Source organism: Pollachius pollachius (genome assembly GCF_949987615.1).
Source record: "Pollachius pollachius genome assembly, chromosome: 8".
In the NCBI taxonomy this organism is placed as follows: Eukaryota; Metazoa; Chordata; class Actinopteri; order Gadiformes; family Gadidae; genus Pollachius; species Pollachius pollachius.
Genome location: NC_136941.1, coordinates 9940767 through 9964625, shown reverse-complemented (window position 1 = coordinate 9964625; position 23859 = coordinate 9940767). Strand labels below are relative to the sequence as shown.

General features: G+C 44.2%; 1 protein-coding gene across 1 annotated transcript in view; it reads right to left on the bottom strand.

Moving 5' to 3' along the window:
* Positions 1 to 21949, bottom strand: part of cpne5a (copine Va) — a gene marked incomplete at its 3' end in the record, with an annotated part of 58469 nt that extends 36520 nt beyond the window's left edge. Inside the window, exons 1-7 of the mRNA XM_079742074.1 lie at positions 21828 to 21949; positions 11810 to 11850; positions 10608 to 10654; positions 6879 to 6982; positions 5662 to 5701; positions 4483 to 4497; positions 4218 to 4294 (exon numbers count right to left, since the gene is read on the bottom strand). Coding sequence (XP_079598200.1) covers positions 4218 to 4294; positions 4483 to 4497; positions 5662 to 5701; positions 6879 to 6982; positions 10608 to 10654; positions 11810 to 11850; positions 21828 to 21937 — 434 coding nt within the window. The 5' untranslated portion in view covers positions 21938 to 21949. The remainder of the gene's footprint in view (positions 1 to 4217; positions 4295 to 4482; positions 4498 to 5661; positions 5702 to 6878; positions 6983 to 10607; positions 10655 to 11809; positions 11851 to 21827) is intronic.
* Between the last annotated feature and the right edge of the window lie 1910 nt (positions 21950 to 23859).

The window sequence follows — 23859 nt, the reverse complement described above, 5'->3', positions numbered from 1 at the left end:
ATGGGAATTGCATGATACACGATCTCCCAAAGGCCCCCCTGGTTCAAAGAGACGGGGGCAGGTTGTTTGTGTAGTGCGGGGTATCGGTAAAGCCCCCAGCTCTATTTCAAGCGTCTATCCGAAGAAACCAATCAGCGGAGTCTGACATGCCGTGAGAGTTGCAGAGCGGAAGTCATCAAGAGTGCGAGAAATAGATTGAACTCCACTGAAGAATATCTGATTGCACTTCAATCAAGTGAACGCCTTATTCCGCCAATATACATAGAGTGAAACCACCCTACTCTTTTGAATGCTGTTTCTACAGTATGTTCTTCTGCCATGCAGTGAAATGCTTCCACTTCGGCACAGTGCTAGTCAGTTGCTACGCTGGTGTCAAACCAGCATGAATGCAATGTATAGTCCATGTACATCAGCCAGCCATTTCGTTCATGTTACAATCTACATGTCCTGTATTTTTATGGACCCTATTCCCATTGGCCGGTGGCGGTTGTAGCAGCAGTGCCACCCCGGCGGTGTATACTATGGTTTCACCAGGATGTAGGACACATTATGGGTAATGGCTTTGACATGGTAATGTTGCTCTGCTGTGCTCCAATGTGTGCTGTAATATCCTCCTTACGTCCATGGGAAAGGTTACTGCCATCAGCGTAATGAACCCGGTTCTCATTCTACCTACACAGCCTTATTTTTTCACCGCCCACCCCTCACGCCTCTACCCCTCAGGCCATAAACATATCAGTTGAGTGCAATTAGCATTCCCTTTCTAATGTAAAAATGTCTTCCACATACATGTAATGCTGTACATACATCTCGTCGCTTCCTCAGGTAGAAATGTCGGGGACATAATTATGTTCTGAAACACATGCTAGATGTACAGCCTATCCCTTTGCAATGTGTTTATTGTTCTCACTTTATCAACCACAAGAAATTCAAGCTCTGACATTTATCTCTATTACGCAAAACAAACTGTCTCCTGTTCATCAGTGGGAATGGCAATTATAGTAAATAAACGCCTTCGCGAGATTGTGTGTTTGTGTGTGTGCGTGTGTTTGTGTGTGCGTGTGTTTGTGCATGTGTGTGTGTGTGTGTGTGTGTGTGTTTTTGTGTGTGTGTGTGTGTGTGTGTGTGTGTGTGTGTGTGCATGGATGCGTGTGTTTGTGTGTGCGTGTGTTTGTGCATGTGTGTGTGTGTGTTTTTGTGTGTGTGTGTGTGTGTGTGTGTGTGTGTGTGTGTGTGCATGGATGCGTGTGTGTGTGTGTGTGTGTGTGTCTGTGTGTGCTCGTGTGTACCTGCATTATGTGTGGGAGGACATAAGTGCACATTAGGAGCACATCAATATTTGAAAGAAGAAGCTTAGGGAATACAGGAAGAAAAGCAGATCAAGTGGGGAGAGCATACCTAATCGAAATACGAGAGCGGATGAATGGGGGACATGCCATAAAGAGAGGCTCTGTTTTTGCTTCTTAAACAGGTCAGTGGACGCAGGCTAAAGCTTGGCTTGGGACTCATTTGGCCATGGCTAACTCGTTTCCATGGTGGATGGGTGCCTCCATCTCCCCAGTTCAGAGGGATATGCTGTAATGGCAGGTTGTCATGGGCATAGAGAAGGATGTGAAGCCCATAGCGGTTAGACAACTGCAGATCAATCAACGATGAGATACAAAACAAGGGAGCTGGAGGGGGGGGGGTAAACTCCATTACCCATGAAGGGCGATGGAGAGACACATTGACAGCCATAACTCTGCAGCATTTTGTACTTTATTGGTTTTTCTACTTAATGAGATGTGTTGTAAAAGTCGTTCATATTTCATAGTTGTTCATAAAAACAGGATCATTTCATCATAGTATTTTATGCTGTTTTGTACTGCATATAAAAAAAGGCCACACAATGAAAAGGCTCCTTTGGACCCGTTGAAACTGCTGCACTACAGTTTAATACCACAGGGGTTTATATTTGTGTTGTTCGTGTATTCATCTGTAAAGCATCAATTTTCTGGGTGTAACTATTTTCCTACAGCTATTCAGCCAGACATATCTACAAGCTCCTGCTCTATTTCCTCAGGCATATGCATCTCATATCCAGCCGCCCACCTGTTCAGCCAGATTTCCAGCAAACCTGACCTGGGCCGGGCCAATCACAACCGATTATCTAATCAGGGGCGGGATAACTATGATGACTGCACAAAGGAGAGCCCTATGGGAGTGTTGTCCAGGCATTCTCTTAAACAACAAATATTGCGGCCACTGATGTGTCACATTTCTGTTGCTCTGACTGGCAGATCAGTTTGTGTCCAGAGGCCATTTGGTCTGCGTGTGTTGATAAGCCGCTTGGAAATTGAAATTCGCTGAGACGTTCCAAACTAATATGCATTTGCGCATTGTTCTGGCGATTTCAGGCTAGTGCAGAGCACAACATGTATATGAAATATCTCATTTGTTTCAGCATTATATATTTCCATCTCAAGAGCCATTCAGTAAGCAGTTGAATACTAAAACTAGGTAGCTAGCCTTTAATGACTCACAGTGGTGTGATTTTTGCCATTATTGGAGAATCCCTCTTGGATGAAGACTCTGAGCATACCCTAATAAAGTGTGTGGATTTTAGTGTTTGTCACCATATCTTACCTTTTTAAGTGTTCACCTTAATAAGAAGATACACATTTGCCAAAACATTGAATCCTGTTGATGTTTGCTAAATTACTAAACTACTCCACAACAACAGATTGAGGGAACGCATTGGGGTGTAATGTCTTCCACTCCGCTCTTCCACACGTTCTATTGGACGCTTTAAAAACGAATGCTAGCCCAGACACGAGGGTACTCATATTCGTCTCAGCCTTACAGCCACGCACACAGCCTTTTCTCAAAGAATCTCTGATACCGACCAAAGGCTAAAAGGACTGTGGTGTGGTCATTTAAGGCGAGGGTCACCTTCTTGTGGTGCATTGATAACACCCTTTTTGGCTCTTAAGCTTTCTCCTGCCATGGATTGACTTCAGAGAGTCGGCAGCCTTTCGTCTTTAGCCTCTCGTCCTCTGAATCCTCCTATTCAACACTGAAGGGCGCCCGGCTATACAATCCCCCGTCCCTACGAGTCTCTCTGGCAGGGCATACAGACGCAGTGCCAGAAAAACACTTCTGTTCAGCTGTACTGCAGTGAAAACAGAGTAGAACGAGTTGCCAGACAGCTTCAAAGTTCCACAGTTGTGTTATGCATGTCTCCATGCTAACTCTCTTAAAATATACACAAAACACATGCATGCACACAACTATCCAAGCATCCACTTCCACACACACAAACACACACTCTGCTATCTTTCTGTGTGTTATGTTAGGTAATGAAAAACCAACAGTACTGTGGTTTGATAGGGCATTGTTGACTAGGGTGTTTGACTCACAACCGAAAGGAATCTAGGTTCAATGTCCACAACCTAACTGCATGCATCCTTGAGCAAGAAGCCAAAGCATTTCCTGGATTACTTAAAGTAAATAGTACTGTGTGCAGACAAAGAGACGAATGGACACAAACTATCACACCCACACCCACACACAAACACACATACTCACTCACCCACTCACACATCCCACACACACACACACACACACACACAATCTATCAGTTGTCCTTCTTTTACTTCTTCCACTTCTGTTGAGACTCATAAGCTACGTAAGCTACTGTAAACATGCAAATCTCAGAAAGTAGCACATTACTCTGGGCTGGCTGCAGGGCTTAGTATGGTGCTATGGCGCGGCTGAGTTCTATCAACTTCCCATGGTAGATTGCCTCTCTAATGAAAGAAATTGCATTGAGGAAGCCCCCGGTCATGTTCAATTACCCCCTCTGTACCACCACACACAAGCCTAATCTCACAGAGCAAATGCACCGCACAGAAGGCTGTTTATCACAGGCTTACCGCCCAAACAAATGCAATATATAGTGAAAGTGGTAAAAACATGTAATGTTTCAGAAAGTCTCATAAAGGAAAGAATTTGGAGGACATTGTCCAAGTGTTGTTTTATTTTCTCCCCAATTTCACAATAAAACCTCATTGGATTACTTCATGTTTTGGGAGCAAGTTCAGCCATGATTGTTTGACCTCAGATCTAACACTCCTCTCCCAGGGTACCGACTGTATTTCATTCAGCTATACGTAAAACTTCTCAGGAAGTTCTCATGGAGCAAATTAGAAACGGAAACCAGACGAAGTCCAACTTACCCCAGGGGCTTCTCCAGGCGACTGGCAGGGGAGCCCACGATCTCGCCCAGCGTACAGTACACCTGTCCCAGGAAGTCCTGTCGTTTTGGATGGCCCGAGGGAACCAAGGGTGCGAAGGTGGGATGGGGAATTAGGGAAAGAGGATCAGGCAAAGATTGCAGTAGAGCAACAAGGACAGCAAGTCGATGAGGAGTTTAAAGCATTGTCTGTATGCATTTGTACCAAAGTAAAAAATAAAATAAAAGACTTCTGAGCAGACACGTACGTTAAGGTCGGCCGACTTCCGAGGTAGAGGAGGAGGAAGAGGAGGAGGTAGAAAGGAGGAGGAGGAGGAGGAGGAGGAGTAAGAGAAAGACACCAGGCAGCAGCATCGACACAACAAGTGGAACAGAAGGCACAAGACTCAAATACCGGCCGTCATCAAAAAACAAGTGCAAGAGTGAGAAAATGAGAGCGTGAGGGAGAGAAAGAGAGAAAGAGATCCATCAAACGGGAATGGTGGTATGAGTGGATTGGGAGTCATAAAAAGAGGAAGAAAGAAAATGACGAGAGAGAAAGAGAGGGAGAGAGAGAAAAAGAGACTGAGAGAGAGATTGGGATTCATATGGAACTGCAATGGAGAGTGTCCCATGTGTGTGGAGGTCTGAAACACCAAGGTGATTAAAGAGTAATGTTTGCCCCACGGTATGAAAAGTGAGATAATGATGAGTTTTATGCTGGTATGCAAACCAAGGGTATCAAATATATTCTTGGCGTGCATCTGTGTTTCGGGAGTATGAGGAGGAGGTTGGTTGGTTATCAAAGCTTTTGCAGTCAAAGATACATCCAAAACTTCAGTATTACCTGGCTACATTGGGTTAGCGATGCCCACACACTGGCTTCATGCAGTGACTTGTCACAGTGTCAGAGTATCTTATTGTCATATATTTCCCATTGGATAAGCTGTGTAAATGTACGCTGGAGAAATGGTAATTTTAAATAACGGCATTATTGCCATCAGCGTACAGAAAAGGTTTTTTGAAAAGCTTTGATAAGATTGTGATAAGGTGGCTTCATTTCTTATTAAAAATGAGGTCACAGGGGAATGCATAAACCTGCTATTCAGGTGGAGAATTTGTCACACACGGAATGTGAACAGTGCATAGGTAGAATAGACGTTTTGGCAGATGATTCTTTTGTTAACACTCTTATTCAAAAAATATATTTGAACATTTGGATGTGGCAAATTTTGGTTTGCATAAAACAACAAAAGCACAGAAGTCATGCACAAACAGTTCATCCATAGGCCCATGCTAGTCAATCATTTATATATATATATACATATATATATATATATATATGTTTTGTATATATATAAGCATATCATATATATGTACTTTGCATGTATACTGCATATACATTGACATATATAGCATATCTCAAACAGAAGTTATCCTCTACTTACATGCTTTGCCAGATCTGGGCTTTTGGAATCAATATCGTACCTGAGATCACAAAGAAGAAGACAGAACAGGTAGAGCACAGAGCACAGAGCAGAGGTAAACCACACGAGAGGCCGCTAACAAGTATCCACCAGACTGCAAACAAATGGCACTGAACTGTTCTCCATCCCCACACTCGAGTCGGGGACACCTGGGTCATTAAACGGGCCAGCTGAACAGAAAAGTAACGCAATGAATTGCTCATTTAGCAAGACTATTATTCGGTATTAGGTGTATTGTGTGTTTTGAGATTAATTAAAGTGAGTGTAGTGTCAGAGCGTCTGCCATTCAAAGTTAGCATAGCGGTAATGAAAGCTCAGGGTGTCCCTCCTCCCAGCTCGGTGATCAAAGGGACATGTAAATGAGGACGAAAACTAATTGTGAGGGAAGTTACCTCCACCACTGCTGCTGCCACACAGTGGCATCACTCAGAAACAAGAATTAATGAAGAGTCTTAAAAAACATCCCCAGAGTCCTGCTCGACAAGATCTGAGTGTATATATACCCGGGGGGGAGGGGGACACTGTGGAGCTCATCTATTCAGGATGAGAGAAGAGGGGAGGGAAAGAGCAGACTGAAGAAAAAGATTGCCTATTCATTCTCAGGGCGCTCAATAGGAAGTCCCTCTGTGCCGATCTGGCGACTGATCTCTGGCCATGGAGAGGGGGGTGGGTGGGGAATGGAGAGAGCGGACATGGGGCTTCATCCACACTGGACGCATCATTAGACGCTTGCTTGGCTTACTGACAGCAGAGAGATAGAGGTTAAAACTTTGTATGAAATATCTTTCCCCAACACTTAACAATCAAGGTACTGAGGGGATGAATAAGTGCTTGGTGTTCAGAGATAGAGAGAGAGATAGAGAGGGACAGGGAGAGAGGGAGAGAGAGGGAGAGAGAGAGAGAGAGAGAGAGATAAAGCAAGAGACTGAGAGCTGAGGTAGTAGCAAGGGAGTGAATTTGTGGAGAACTGAAAAAGAGTGGAGGAGAGAGAGAAAACAGAAAAAGGCAAAAGAGAGAGAGAAATAGTGATTGAGATGCTAGGCCTTTGGGAAAAAGGGGGAGAGAGTTTGAGTGAAGGGTTGGTGTAGGTTGTGGTGGTGGGAGTTGCTCGCGTGAGAAACACACACACACCGACTCGGTGCATCTTCAGAGGACCAGTTTCAAACAGATTCACTCACACGTCAAAGCGCAGGTTCTGCTTCTCCTCAAAGAAGTAGTCCAGGATGTACTTTCTGACAAAGTCCGGGTTTAGCGTGTTGTCTATCACCTCCGTCCTCCCGAACTGGATCCGAACCGAGGGAGAGAGAGAGACACGAAGAGAGAGCGAGAGAGATGAAGAGTGAGGGTGAGAGAGAGAGATGAAGAGTGAGGGCGAGAGAGAGAGATGAAGAGTGAGGAAGAGAGAGCGAGATAAAGGGAAAGGGATGCAAGAGACAGCAGAGAGCCAGAGAGAGGATTGGAAAGATGTAAAATGAGAGAGGAAGTAAGTCGAGAGAGAGAGGGAGAGCGTCAAGAGGTGCGACATCACACCCTGAGCCACTGCATCGTTACCTCATCCTCAAGCTTCCCCTCCCCCGCCCCCGACCCTGTGAGGTGACACAACTGGAGCAACACTTAATGATCACACCCATGCCAGCCCCCCTCTGCAACCCCCAAGCTTCCTCCTTATTGTATAAGCGATGGTACAACCTGCAGCCGCACCACTATATGTTCTCCAATTACCCAGGATTCATTAATAACTCAGTCGTCCATTTACGGCGACACTGACACACTCCTTTAACGCTGATCAGCCGAATGGAGGGGCCTTAACGTAGCCTCTCGACGCACCCTGTCAGACCCCGCGGGAGCACGCGCTACACGATACACTAGCAGATGACATACCGCCCTGCGTGTGGTGTGGCGGCAGGAGGGGAAGAAGGAGGGGAGGACTGCAGGGGGGGGTTGGGGGGGGTAGGAGGGCAGGGGGAGCACGGGCCCGGTGCTGTCACGGGCCGAGACCTTGGGAAGATGTGATGTGCGGAGAGACTAAATCAATAGGGAAACAGTGAACCCGCCCCCCAACCCAGACACACATTGACTTACATGCGCACACACACACACACACACACACACACACACACACACACACACACACACGCACATGCACAGGTATACGCCCCCACACACACACACACACACACACATACACAAAAACAGACACCATCAGACACACACACAATCAGACACACACACATGCAGATACATGCCAACACACACACAAAACAACACATGCATACACACATACACACACACACACACACACACACACACACACAGGCATGCACAAGCGCACACTCAATGTGTCCAGATTATGTATAATTCATGGTGGGAGGACTGACTTTGAGCTGCATAAATAAATGATACCAAGTAGAAAGTGGTACAGAAAACTGACACAGTGAATAAATAATATTGGAGTTAAGGCTTAATGAGGAGGCGGAACTGCGGGATTATGGTGGCATCAGATCCACGCAAGAGGCACACATACACGCACACACAAACACACATAAACCCACACAGAAGATCACTCACACATTCTTGAACATTGGCTAGAGACAGGTTAATGCGCAGGTGTTCAAAATCCATTTGCGCAGGTACATATGACCAAATGTGGGCACGGGGGGTTTATGGAGATATAAAGAGTGTATAGCGCATAATCTTAAATTAAGTCCAAGTTGTGGAACGCTATGCTTCCCCCTTCATCCCGATGTCCTTCTTTTGGAAGCTAACTCCACATTTTTCTTTGGCAGGTAGGAGGAGTAGAGCCGGGAATCTGTGGGTCTTGAGCCCCGCCGATGGCTGAGAGCCAAACTCATATCCACAGCCTTCTGAGGCCCATTTGAGCGGCGAAAGGAGAAGAGTCAGCACTGAAACTAAGAATTGCCACCCGAGGAAATCACACACGCCCTCCCCCGCCACTTACTTGTGCTTACTTTATAACACGCACAGCAGAATAACTAGGCCAGCGGAGCCGCGCAACATGATGAGCTGTCAGATCAAAGCTTTCTGCGGGGAATACGCTGTATACAAGACCTTGCCATCCATTAGTATTAACGAGTATACATTGTGGTCTAATTTGTGGGTAGAGATATTTTATTAGTAGTACAGGTGCCATGCCTGTTAACAGGAGTTAGGAATGATGGTGTGGTTTCTCTTGCCAAAACAAACTAATATATAGTGGACTTTATAAGGAGTGTGAATCTCTGAATAATGATTGTTTACATTGTGCAATGTTTGGATATACTGATTAGTGACAAAATGTATATAGACAAGCTGCTGGTAGACAGACAATTATGCAGTTGATAACTAACTAGCATAACATCAATACATCACAATATGCCAGTATCCAGTATTGACTGGCATAAATTCAAGATTATTTATAGATTATAGACAGCACTAAAGCTTTGGAACCTAACATTCAGGACATGAGGATGCTTTGCATTGTGTTCTGTTTGGTTTGGTGGCAAATGTTTTGTATGTGTTGTCTGAGGGTGTTAAAAATAACCAAGAAGGAAAAATAACGCAGTTCTCATGCAGGAGGGTGAATGACAGGTAGTGGATAGGAAACCCAAAGACACACAGACACACACACGCACACACAAACACACACACACACACACACACACACACACACACACACACTAACACACACACACGCATACACATACGCACTCACACTCACACACATACTCACACTCACACACGCACACAGTCGCACATACAGTAGTGGAGGATAATTGGATAACAGTCGGTGGTGACATTGAGCCGGGTTAAGACCAGCCACATCTCCTCTGTCGGGGGAGAGGATCCAAACACACAACGTCTGTCAGAGGCAAGCAACAAAGCTCAGTCCGCACACCGAGCCACCCCCACCACCGTGCCTTTCTCCCCTCATTCACAGTGTCGTGTCCCTGCTAGGGTTAGAGATCCCCAGAGACAGCCTCCTTCAAAGCCTGTGAGTTAGCCGTCTGGGACACTGCTTGAGCTAGCACTCTGCTAGCATGTGTTGGTCGACCCCCTAGAATGAGATCAAGCAGCCATGAGGAGTTGTGGTTTGTGGGAGCTCTGTCTGTACCGGGGGAGACAGGAAAGGGGAGTGGCCCTATTAGTAGACAGCTGAATTCACGACAGGTGATTCCAAGCACTGATCACCTGTCTTATCTTCTCCAGAAACAGCTGGAGGAAGGCGAGAGGAGTTAAATGAGCCGACGGATTGTTATTTTTTTTGACGGCTGGATGTAGGTTTGCCGAACACATTTCTGCACACACAAAAATAAACTGTGGGTTGTCCGTTTGGCCACCCGTTGTCATTTTGCTCCTTTACAGGGCGCGTTTCGGTTGACACCAAGCTCCCCCGATAATGAGGGGCAGCGGTGTCATTACTATGCCATAGGTGTGTTTGTTTGAGCGAAAGCCTCCCTGCTGTCACGCCGAGGCGAAAAGGTCACCGGGCGCATGTTTCCTCTGCATGTTAATCAGCCCATCAGGGCCTGGCCGCAGCACTAGGGAGAAACATCACCTTGGATCGTCCTCCTCATTCAGTAGATGGTTGGGGGGGGTTGGAGATTACCAAAAATAATCTTAAGTGTGAATCCTCAAGCACTCCATGCCCTAGAAGTTTAGGTTATTTCGGGTTGTGGCAAACGTCAAAGACTCACCCAGACGGTTTAACATGGTGGAATAAGTGGCGGCCAGGCCCAGCAATGCATGAATATTTATAGGGTTGATCAATGCTGAGTGATTGGCCAGTGTTGGGGGAATGCAGGACGCTGGGGGGAGGGTTTTGCTGGCAGATACTAGGTCAGGTGAGGGGAGAAGAGAGAGACTAGCTAGACTGGAGCCAGCAGAGAAAAAAGGCTGTCATGTCTTACCTCTCTCCACTGTTTGCACTCCACTCCCTGGGTGTACAGTACGACCACTGAGAGAGACACAGAGATTGAGCCAGCGACAGAGAGAGTGAGAGACAGAGAGATAAAGAGGGATAGAAAGAGAGATTTATTAAATGATAAACAAAGCTCTTTCCTAGAACATGCTATACAGTGCAGAACACAGACCATCAACCACCGTTTTTCAGCTGTATTCATATCTCATAGACGATAAAAAAGTTACAAGCTGTAAAATATGAATGCACGGTTACCGTGTAAAAAGGCAACTTTTGCTGTTTGCTTTGTATTTGTTTACCTCTCATCATCAAAATCCCCCACAATACACCTTGTTGCGTTGACACCCTGACGTAGTATGGAAGAGGATGTGATACTGGTGCATGTCAAGCTCTAGGCGTGATCTCCAGGGGTTAACAAGGAACAGCCGGTTATGGTGGAAGTCACGCAGCGCAACGCAATTAAAACACAACAGTTTGTTAACAGGGGGGTCCGCCCGGCTCCTACGGCTGCCCTGACTCGTAAAGTCGGGGGGGATGGAGTCGGGGAAAGGGTGCGTACAAGGGCAACATGACCTGTCACACGTCCTGTGGGGGCCTCCATGCCTCCACAAGAATACAAATCAGTTCCAGGGAGGTATTTATCCCCTGGTTGCTATTTACCTCCAAAATTGAAGGTAAGAAAAAATAAAAGGTGTTTGACTCCCAAGCCCGTTCTGTGGAGTGATTCCTGTGTTTGCCTTCTGCCACGACACATGTACGGTAATGGCTTAATGGGGAGGCGGGTAATGGCAGGCCTTGGGGGCCCGCAAGATGGTGGCTTGGCGTCTTACCGAAAGATGCCTATTTGTATTCAAAGGCTGACTTTCTATATCCTGTATGCTTTAAGGTACTTCGTAGGCTCTCGTAAGCTGGGCCCTGTCACATCATTGTGCAAATGTAATGCGGTTATTAAAAGAACACTTTGAAACAGTGGCGGTGGACTGAATCTCAGTTAAGCTTGCTGAAAGAGAATCTGAGGATGCATGTGAAATGAAAGGGCTGTTAATGCGTTGCATTCTCACTGAACCCGCTCACTTGCCGAGATGTAATGAGAGGTTGAGATGCCTTTCCGTCACTTTACTGCTGATTGCTCACCAACTTTTCTATTCAACTATGTCGGTGTTGAATATGGATATCATGTTATTGACTTACGTGGGTCTGATTTGGAGAATGTGTCTCTGTCCAAAAGATTCCTGCAAGAGAAGAAATGACAGAGAGGACAATGTCAGAAATTACATTCAATCTTAGGAGCTGGTGAGTTATCTTTATCAAATTGCAGCAATTTCGGTGATTAATTTGCAAATGTCTAATATGCATGAAGTAATAAAGAAAACTGATAAGGGTTATTTTTAGTGTCATACTTTCCTAAAAACTCTTTTGAAAATCATCTTCTGGGTGGTTTATTTGTACCTCAGGACAGTTCGTTACCCTCATGTCTTCAAAGAAGGACATGGGGGAATAAGAATCTGTCGGCAGAATTTTTGAAGGTTTTTCCATGCAGCATGAGTGTAGCTAGCAGCTAGTAAACAAAGCAGAGAGGAGGTGCACTCTAACTCTGGTTTATACCTTACTCATCCTCCCTTTAAATGCCACTGCAGTTGCCTACTGTCAAAAAAACCAGTTAAATCAATTTTGAATGAATGGTGTGATGTGTAGCATTGATGCAATCAAACAATTGCCTCCCGGTTCCAATCGAGGGGTAGATAAGAAGAATACAACTTCAGCACTAAAATTGGTGAATCATATGAATGATGCACCAATAAATCTTCCATGTTTCCAATGCAGAGTTCAGACCGCGATGATAAATAATCGTGCAATGGAGAATCACTGTCTCTTTGGTGGAGAGCACAAGAACCGTGATGAATATGTATGACATTGTAAAACTTGATTCGAGCAACCTGGTCATCACTTATTGAAACATAATTCTGTCATGCCGGAATCAGAAGCCATTGTCACATCATGGTAGACTTGTACAAAGGCGTCAGAGACAGCTTAATTTGGGTCACAGTGTTAGCGAAAGACTAACCTCACCACAGTTGGTACATTGTCACTGTAATTATCACAGAGGAAAAATAAAGTCAGACTCCACTAGCAGCCTTTATGTCTGACCCACCTGATTGTTGTCTGCCATCCATTCCACTCATCCAATTAGCCTGTCCATCACCTTCAGTCTATGTACTCACATGGAACAGGGGGGAGGGATAATTGCCAATGTCATTTCAACCAATGCAGATAATTAACCTAAAGACAACAACAGGCTCTAAAATTTGGCCGTACAATGTTGTTGTTGCCATCAACCTTAATTGCATCTTACTGAGTTTATAGCTATTTTTTTTTTATTAATCCCATAATATATAAGGTAAATATATATATATGTATATATATATGTGTGTATTTGTGTTGTGACAGCCTCTTGTGTCATCCTATAGTTAGACAAAGTAACAATGTATTAATACTTCATAACTTCAAGTTTTCAGGTATCTGAAAACTACAACTGCTAACCCACGCAGGTCAGATCTCTGTAAAAGCTGTGCCGGTCTGATCGCTCCATAACCCACTGGGCTGAACCCCAGCCAATCAGCTCGCTCGAAAACCCCAGCAAATCTCATCGTTCGAAATCCCCATCCGGTAAAACACAAGCCCATTTCCAGACTATAGGTCCATCTTCTGATAATGCAGGCACTTCTTCTGCTCTGCTCTGATATGAGTGTAATAATGTTGTCTTTTATTTAAACTCTAAAGAGGAATAGACCTGATCATTGTTCTGTTGGCCCAATAGTGGACAGTGTGATGTGATTATTTTCAGTACTTTAGGTTGAGTTTGTACATCTTCATCTCTTATTTTAAAATTTGCAGGAAGTAGGCTATCATTTGTTTCCACCATGGAAAATTGAGCATGAAAACGTAGAATGTGTGATGGACTTTCTGATTCATAGAGTTTCTGTCTCTGCCCATGCATCCAGTAAAGATTAAGTCAACTGACCTTATGCATAAAAAATCGCATTTTGAAATATTTTCCTTCACTTCCCTCATAAATACCTCTAAGCAAAGGAGCCTACCATATAAAGTTGAAGTCCCTTAACACCCCAATATATGCATTTTGATGGCTGCCCTCATTTGAGGGCAGCCAATATTAAATACCCTGAATTCACTTCACTCAGTCACACGTTTTTGTGCTTGGTTATTAATGATTTCTGACAAGTCTACTATATATAGACCTTGTTAGTCTCTCTGAGAAATGTCAAAATCCTAATGGTTAGGAAAGATTGCTCCTTCATAGTGGAGATAATTCACCTGAATATGATTGGGCATAACAATGTGGTAAAGCATAACAATGTGGGCATTACAATGTTCCTATTAACTGGTTCCTAAAAAGGATAGGACTTATCAGTTACGGTTGAGTGTATCTCTGCATTAGTAAACAAACATTTAGCGTAGCTCTGTAATCGGAGATTAAAAAAAGAAAGGCAAGGATGGCTTTCAACTTTCTCATTAGGTGTTTTTCCAAGCATTCTTGTTATGTTTCTTTGAAAAAAACAACCATTTTCTCTCCTCTATAGGCCAAATTAAACTTCTGCATCCTGCACGTATGCGAAGGCCCTTGGAGATCCAGAGACCGTAAATGGGCCTTTTGTCGGTTGATAACAGAGCAATGAGTCCTCCCTCTTTGTGGAGTAAGTAATCACCGATTGGGTGAGCGGGGAAAGAGCACAGTGTTTCGTTTTGTTCACAAAACACAAAAATATAATGATTGCACCCGACAAAATCGAAACACTGTATTTACACTTGGTCGTGATACACCAACATATCCATGTGAAAATGATATTGCAAAACATAATTTTCACATGGATAGATGGCTTTTCAAAAATATAATCAATGGAGCAGGGTCCCGATTCTCTTTCCCTTATTTGCCCGTCGGTTGATGGATATTTGGGGTTTCCATCCAACCCCCTTTTGAGTACGTTAACATAACGTTGGGGAAGAAATGCAGGCAGTTCTGCAAAGATGTTTGCATAGCAATGTGTGCCAAGATCTGTGTCATGTGAGACACGGATGTTCACAAACGTACTGTAGTGAGAACTGTGGCTCCATCTTCAGACACCTCAGGGTGAGAGGAGATACATTTGGCCCATTTAAGTAGAACCATTTGTGTAACAAAAAGAAAACAGCTAGTTCTACCTATAATGCATCTGGGTCATCTTTCTCAAACTCTTTTTCCATACAAGATGAAAGCAAATCTGAGAAAATAACATTTTCCTAAAAGCTTTACTAAATGAATTCCATACTGCGTGAGGCTAATTGGATTTCGTTTATCTAGCTCCAGCGTGATAGGGATGCATGATCATTCAGAGAGCTCTTAATGCTACATTCGTCCCCCAGGCCTTTCCATCATTACACCCAGGATATTAAGACATTCTGGTGTCTCTATTAGCCACAGATACATCTGCTAACCTTCACCGTGATGGCAGCAGGTGTCTCCTTCACCACCATCTGTTTAATTATTGAGGTTCTGGTCATCATGGGATCCTCCAGGTCTACACTGTCCAACGCAGAACAATCTCTGAACGGCCATACTGTAAGTAGAGTGAATTTCAAACATAAAAACCAAACAACTCTTTACTGGTCCAGAAAATGTGGACACGTGGATAAGCTCCAATGCGTGCACCAATGCTGATTCCCTGAGGCTACGTAACTGTGTCTGCTTAATGTTTGGACCGGGAATAATACCCTTGCTAATTGCTTGCTGTGACAGCCTGTGTGGTGATAGCTGGCATCTGAGAGTTAGTGGGGAAGATTTGAATGTAGATACTATGACACTGGAAGGGTACTTTCCACAAAGCTTATTGTAAATGCATTCCAATTACACCTCATCTAGGGTCTGTTCGTGTGAAAAGGCCTGAGCTATCAATCTGTTTTCACTCCTTTATATGCAAAATTATGCACATGCATTAATGTACATACACCATATTTGCATACATAGACACTAACACTACAGATAAACTCAAAAATACTCACATACACATACACATTAAAATACACATACACAGACTCATAAATTTGCGTACCGAGTGGATGGCACCTAATATACTAACTTGAGAGTCAAGCACAGTTAAGCTTCCAAAGTGTGTGCGGCATTTGGCTTTTTGAACTAACACTGAGTGAGGTGATACAGGAGATGGTGGGGGGCAGTGAACAACGTGTGGTAGAAGCAGAGAGGAGGAAGTGTGTAGTCGGTGGTGACACAGCGTAGGCCCGCAATAAGCTAAGTTTGGTGACAAAAACACAATAGGAGATGACTGAGGCACTGTAATTAGCATGACTCGCTGACTACTAGAATTGTAAGAAGCATGCATTTTAAATATACCCATGAAATGATAATGCGATCACCACCCTTAATATCTTGCGCACAGCCCCCAGAAGAACAACCCGTCGACAAATCAACACACACAACGAACGAGGTGCTGAATACGACAGCTCTCCAAGCACTGAAATGTGGACAGGTGTGAGCGTAACCTGAGGAGAATAGACCCGCTTAGTGCTGTGCTCAGCCAATCAGTAAGCATTCATCATCCGTATAATAAGTGGTGAAATCATCTTTGAAACAAAACCTCAGCTGCCAAAACCCAGCACAGACCTTGCATCAGCTGCTCCACACCCCAAAGCCGAACAAGGTCAAGCAACCCCCCCCCCCCACTACAGAAAGCCAACCACAACGCCCTCGAAACTATTCTGGAAGCTCCCTGGAAATACCAGAAAAAATGAAAAAATTAAGAGGCGCCGTCATTATTTGCCTAGAGTGATTTGAACTCAACTAGGTGCAATATGTCCCTGTTACCCCCGACCAAATCAACACTCGAGGACTGCACCACCAGGGAACCTGCAGAGTGTTAAAACATACAGGCTTGGCGCCACCGTCTCGCCAGGTGTAGCCCCCTCCATGCCTGCCCTGGCCGCCATTCCGTATGCCTTTCATCCCAAATGAGAATATATCAATAACAAAGACACTGCCACGGGCAACACTGCCTGGGCTCCAAACTCATTTTCACTGTGTCACGGGTTCATGCATAATTATTCACTCCATCGACCTGTGAGACTCGCCGAATGCATTCTTTACATCGTCAAAATTGGAAAAAGAACTTCCCCCGTGTGTTGATATGGGCCAATCCCCTTGCTGCTTCGCCGCCATTAAAACACCGGTGCAGTGTCGAGGAGTGCCATTACTAAACATGAGAGCTTGACACTCTCAGGTGTGTCGTCGTCCCCAACCCTACACATGCTTCACGCTACATTGCTATTTGCAAATCGTGTTCTCGTTCAGGGCGCTCCTCGATTCATATTTCATTCTCTGGTGCTAGAACACAAAACCAATTAATTTAAACTTACGAGTTTTCTTAATAGTCGCGGAAACACAAGAGGGCGTCCCATCCAAGAAACCAGGTCACATAGTTTGATTTAAATAATTACAGCAGACTATAGAGAGCTGATACGCATAATCTGAACCTCAATGTATCAAGCCAAGACTGCAGATGAATGTCGTTAAGAAGGCGAGAGAAAATACAATGAAATAAACACTGGGTTAGTTACGCAGATCGAATTCCCATTCCTGCTCACCAACAATTGTTTTTGACTGATCGAGCCGTGAAGTCACATGTTCTAATCATTACAGCACCACATTGATTCCCTGTGGGCATACGCACATGTGTGTGTGTTTGTGTGTGTGTTTGCATATGTGTGTGTGTGTGTGTGTGTGTGTGTGTGTGTGTGTGTGTGTGTATTAGGGCTATTTAGTTCTGGTTGGTTGGTTGGTTGATATGCATTTGTTCGACCAAATACTCATTGGTCGGATAATCGCTGGTGGTATTTTCATTATGAAAAAACGCTTCTTAATCCATTATTTTTAGGGGAGGGAAATATGCAGACTGATGTATAACATTTTTTAGCTATATTTTGTTTAGAAAAACATTAATTATCAATAAATATAATATTCAAGGCTCCGTAGTTTCTGTTTTAATAACGTATGGTTTTATAGACTTTAAGAATTCTAAGACAGGAAGTCAAACCACCCAGTATTAAAAACTTTAAACACACTCAATTTAAGGGTGACTACTCACTGAACTGACATTTACCCGGCTACAAACTAATTTACTCCATGCCACGTCTGGCAGCATGTGGTTAAAAAGAACGACGAAAAAGTAAAAACTGTAGGCCTAGGTTTTTTTTTTCATGTTGTCTGCGATGCTCTGCCAACTTTCATGTTTAACGCCCTGTAGGCTTTGAGTGTGAACCTATCAGACTGGGTACCTCGGCACGCGTAGCAGCGTCAACCATTGGGACCCAATACATAAAAACACAGAACAAGACACAGAATCCAATGGTCCGACTCTGCTCGGTGCGGCCCTTAGTAGCTAACGTGGTGTGACCCGCTTTACGCACCGACCCCAGTAAACAAGTAGCCCTGCATTTTGTGACGCCTTCAAACACCTCCCTCCCACGTGTCCAATTGTATTGGACGCATTATCGTGTGGGGCAAGGGATTGTGTGAAGGCTCGCCGTGTGGTGAAGGGAAGGGACAAAAGTTTAACCTCGTTCAACTTTCTGCAAATGTTCGGGTAGTGCTTGTGATTGGACAATCACCATTCGGTGATAACTGCTGGACCATACAGACTGAACAGCCAGCCTGTAACATAGCAGCTCTGCCCTTACTAAGTCAGACTCTTGACCATGAGCGGAGCTGAAACCAAGTGACTTACTCCAAAGTAGCGCTTACAGGATAGTTAGGCTACCAGGTAGAGTAGAGTGCACTACTACTTATTAAGGTAAAAGGAGAGATAGTTTTGAAGCCCATTTATTTTTCAATAACTTTTTATAATTTCTGCCAACTCTACAACCAATCAATCGGTCGTAGAGTTGGTTGAATTTCGGTCAACCAAGATTTTCTTAGGTTGACTACAGCCCTAGTGTGTATGTATGTATGTGTGTGTGTGTGTGTGTGGGGGGGGGGGGGGGGGGGTTAATTGAGAGGAATGCTACAAGATTTTGATCGACCCTGGAGAATGTAGCAATCGGCCGCCTTCCACATACATTGGGGGAGGGGGGGCTGGGGTCTTTCCCTGGCTGGCATTTATCAGTGGATGGTCCAAGTAATGTGACCTCCGTGATCTTGTGTTTCGGTAGGTAATGAATCCCTGGGGACCAGAGTGGTCCGGTCGCATTAAATCCTCCCAGCTGTGGAATACATTGATTGGTGCAGTGGTCCTCTAACCAATCCATCCTGGAAAATGAATGGCTATGCTGGAGCACGGAGGCACCGTAGGAAAACATTAGTAACCGTGGTGACATTAGTGTCCCACCGGGAACAGAAAATGTTTTGTGTAAGCCGTAAACACCATATTAGTCCTGCAGACGGGCGCGCGGGATGTTGATGAATCACCCCGGTCATGTTTGGCTACTGAAAGGCTCGTTGCTTTTGTGTCTTTGACCCGGTGAACTAGTGCAGAATACTGTAAGCTCCAGGCAACTCTCCACCTTCTTTGGTTAGTACGGACTGGAATTAGTTACACTCAGGACTGAAACTAAGGATCACGTGGATAAATTGAATGATAAAAATGTATAAATCTTTCGTAATAATTTTTGGCCTACAATGGGCAGGCAAGATAATAATGTAATTTCATTATATTTTAAAAGTTATGTGCACTGCACAGTTGTGCAGTGCAGTGGTTTTGAGATCGAATTAGTTGTGGGGTGTATTAAGATGAAACAACAATTCTCAAAAGATTCTCAGAAATGTTGAATCCATTGTTTGTCAATGTTATTTCAGACTTTGACACTAGAAGCTAGTTAGTTTATGTTTTTTCACAATCTCTTACACCATAAAGGGACAATTCACAACTACACCACTATACTGTAGCTAGAACCTTACTAGACATATCGCGCTTAACAATACTTGAGAGTTCAGCTTGCACTATTATGACGTATTACACCATATTGCCACATACCACAAGACACACACACAAACACACACACATACACACACATAAAGGGAGCTCTCTTCAGTCTCCTGCAGTCATTTCATCTTCATGTTAGAAAACGAAACCCTCCAAAATGAAGTAGCTTTGGGCCCGCTGAGTGAGCTGACCTATATGAGAGAAACCAGCCAAAGAGAGACAGAGCGAGGAGAAACACTGCTATCGCTCTGATATCAACTGAGAAAGTGAGGTTTTTTTTTCAATGCCTCCGGTTTGTCAGCCCGCACAACTGCAGTGGGGGTATGAAGAGGTGCAGAGGAGATAGGTGAGAGATGCATTGCAATTCTGTTTCGCCGCAATCTCAGAGCCCCCACAGCCGTGCCGAATCAATTACACAGTGGTGTGGTACTGCTTGCTCTCCTCTACGGAGAATGCTTCTTTCTCTTTGTTATGCAGACTACTGGCTGTGAAAGCCTTGGAGGAGAGACTATGAAAAGACTTTGGCCCGTTTATTTAGTTTTTGTTTTGATTATTTGGTCCATGTCCAGATATTTCAGGAGGTTAATCCTTCAATTGGGTTGGTTTGCTTTTCAACTGTTTTTTAAATGTCATTAATATTCAATCATATTAATTTGCCTTCAAAACTAATAAAAAAAGCTCCATGGAGCGAAAAAGGAGAATAGTCATCTGAAGCAGAGGATATTTTAAGACCATGAAAACAGTTTTTCTCTGTAATAGCGCTGTGCCCTGTAGCAAGGCAGAAGGGAATTACAGATCATCAAAGCCAGAAGGCTCTCGCACAGGAGCCAACAGCAGCATAATGAGCATACTAAGAAATATTCAAGTTTCACAAAGATGCTCAACACACGTTGTGCACACACACACACACGCATACACACACAAATCGATACATAACAATCCGAAACACAGTCATATGGTTGGGTTACAGGTTAAGACATATGCATCACAAGTGCACACACCCACTCTCAACACAACTCAACACATGTTCACCCACTCTTGCTCCAGAAGTGCACGTTATGTAGCACTTTGTGTTAAAGCACAGTAGAGCAGAAACCTATGCAAGATTCTACTCTGGCATGAGTCCCACTCTGCTCAGAGGTAGCTATAGGCCTACTCATCCATTATATATTGTATGAAAAATTCATATTTTGTATTCAAGATGTAAAATCTATGTCTTCTACTGTCTTGTTGTACTGTGTGTCACACGGGTTATGATATTTAGGTTAAGATAACCATGGTTCTGCAAAACCAAATGTCAATAATACTCTCTTCAATCTATTTTCTTTATTCATATATATCAAGTAAAGATTTGATGAATGTTTATTTAATAAAATACATTCAATGTGGCACATGAATCAGGCTAATTTAACCAACTCGGACAAACCATTGAATTTCAATTGGAGTGCATAACTTAGCCTATATTGAATACTGTAATGGTGTTGCCTCCAGTGAAAAAAAAACGTTGCTACTGAACCTTATGAGAAATCAATACATGTAATGATGTCAATAATCCTGTCAATGTGTATCAATAATGCCCCCTTTATAACGTTGTATTCTATTAATTTACTGTATAGTGAATAGCCAGACGTTGCTGTATCTATCTGTTTCAGCTGGAGTTTAAAAGCGTTCCCAGCGCCCATTGCACCACACCCAATTGAACAATGTCAAGTGCCTTATGAAGTAACAACAAACTACAGAAATGTATATCGCATAGCCTACTGAAGTACTATTGGGTATGTCTACAACACGTTTATATTGGTCATTTATGGTAAAAATATATATTCACATTTGTATGCACTTTGCCTCAAGGGAGACACCGGCCGACCAACTCCCAACGGTCGATGTGGCACGCGACTCTCGAGGCGGGAAAGGGAAACACTGACTAACAGCCAACCAAGCGATGCGTTACGATGCTTCATTTGAACCTTAAAACTCGTTCAAGTGTAACCCCTCCCCAAGTTTATCACTACGAAGACACTAGCTCTAGGGCGTCGATATAACCCCCTCTCCCCAGAAATCAAGACATTTTTTTTACAGTTTGAATATATTACTATTCATAAGCCAACCATAGTTACTACACGGCTTGCATAGCTTTACTCCAAGTGCTGAATCTCGTCAACGCTCACGGATCCAGACCAAAAGTCTGATGCAGAGGCACGGCGACATGAGCGACTCTGACTTACCTGCATGACACGGTGATTTCAACTTTGGTGGCCGGGATGCTGCCCGTTATGGGATCGAAGTCACAGACTGTGGCCATGGCCTCCAGTTTGTCCATAACGTCTCCCTCCATATGTGCGGGAGACCCGGGACTGCTCCCCGGTTCGCACAGCCTCGCCACAAGTGTGTTTCCCCGAGAGCCGAGAGTGATGAACGGAGTGGAGAAAAGGCACGGAGAGAGAGTGCGGTCAGATGTTTGAAGTCATCTCAACCGGAGTGTGATCACCATTAACGCCGGTTCAATTTGGAACCAGCAAAAATCTGCCAATTGACTTGGTGATTGGAAAATCGCGGGCAGGTCTGTGGGTGAACTTCGCAGTTTACATGCAAGGACTGGTCTGGTCTCTCCTGGCGGTGGAGGGTTTGGAAACTCTCCGCCCGCTCTCCCCCCTCCTCCTCCCGAACTCCACCCACTTTCTGCATTCTTTCACATGCGGCGGTGACTTCTACTCACACATACATTACGCCGTTTGACAATTATCGGCGTATATTATTCCTACACGGGACCCACGAAAAGCTAACCTCTTTGTGAAAGCATAGACATTGTTATTTTTTACAAATGTCCGACGAAATGAATATGGATAAAACCACCGCGGTTTAAAACTAATTTTCTGTCTGTGCACAATCAGGCCCTGGACAGCTCCGCGCTACCGGAGCTTTTACTTTGAAGTTGTATCAATTGAAATGTCATTTCATGGTTATGTGTCGACTCAAGGGTATATTATGACATATTATATGCATAGTATATTATTGCAAACTACTTCGATCTTCTAAGTGGCCTAGTTATTCGTTATTCGTTAACTAGAGTGAAAGTGGAGTCTCTATTCGTTCGTTAACTCAAACCTAAGTGGAGTCTCTATTTGCCTCGTTGTTTTTAGACGCCAAAGCCATCGTGGGTCCTGTGTGGTTGTTTAGACACATCTGAAACATTTATGTGTACACGGATCTGTTTATACAGGGCAGCCATATACTTCTCCGAATACATCAGCCATTCTTTGTTTGTGATTGTTCTCTCTGCATATAATGAGAATTTGTTTAACATAAACAATGCAAACATTGTATCCCCTTAGTGATGCAACGTTATGGTCGAAAGGAAATTATAATAAATTAACCACTCCGACATCTTTTTACGACGTCACCTTGCCTTATTCATAATTTCTGACGCTCTTAACTGCGGGAACTTTCTTAATGCATGCATTTGCCATAGAAAAACGCCTAAATAATGTAAGGAAAAAGTACACACACCTGCATATTGACACACACACAGACATAGCTACACAAACACATAAACACACACACACACACACACACACACACACACTTTCATAAATAAGCGCGCACATAAGCAAATCAGGCCCTTTCCATTAAACCACGAGTTCCCCAGGCAATCCATCACACTCCAGGTGGCCCAGTGGGTCTCGGCAGGCATTGTGGGAGGGCTGAACAGGGTGGAAATGCACCACTTACCATGCACATGGGATCCATGTGTGCAAGCTGATTGGGAGGTCAGTGCTGCTCACGGCTCCTGGCTGCACGTACACTCTGCTTCATGATACCCTGCATAATTAGGACCCTTGGTGCCATCGAGGAACACACTATTCAAAGCTTCCATTAGACACCCAACCCCCACCGCACAGGCTCTCGTTTTTCCTCTCTCCCCCCAGATCACACCAAGGCGGGGGGGGGGGGGACTGGTCCCTCTCCCCTGCCTGGGGGAAGGTGTAATTACACAGGACCTCGTTTGGGTCTCAGCAGGGGGGGGGGTTGGCAGCGTGAACGGTTTTAGTGGCCTTCCTTCCCGAATCTGAGACCAACTAGCCATTGGAAGTATTCAAGGAGGAATAAAACCCCCAGACCCTCTGGATGAAGTATTGATAGCTTTTAAACCTTACCATTGGGAATCGAATGTCCGGGAACGGGAATCTCAGAGCTCAGCTGCTGGAAGAACTGAGGGCAGACTGACAAAAATGATTGATTAAGAATTATATATATACA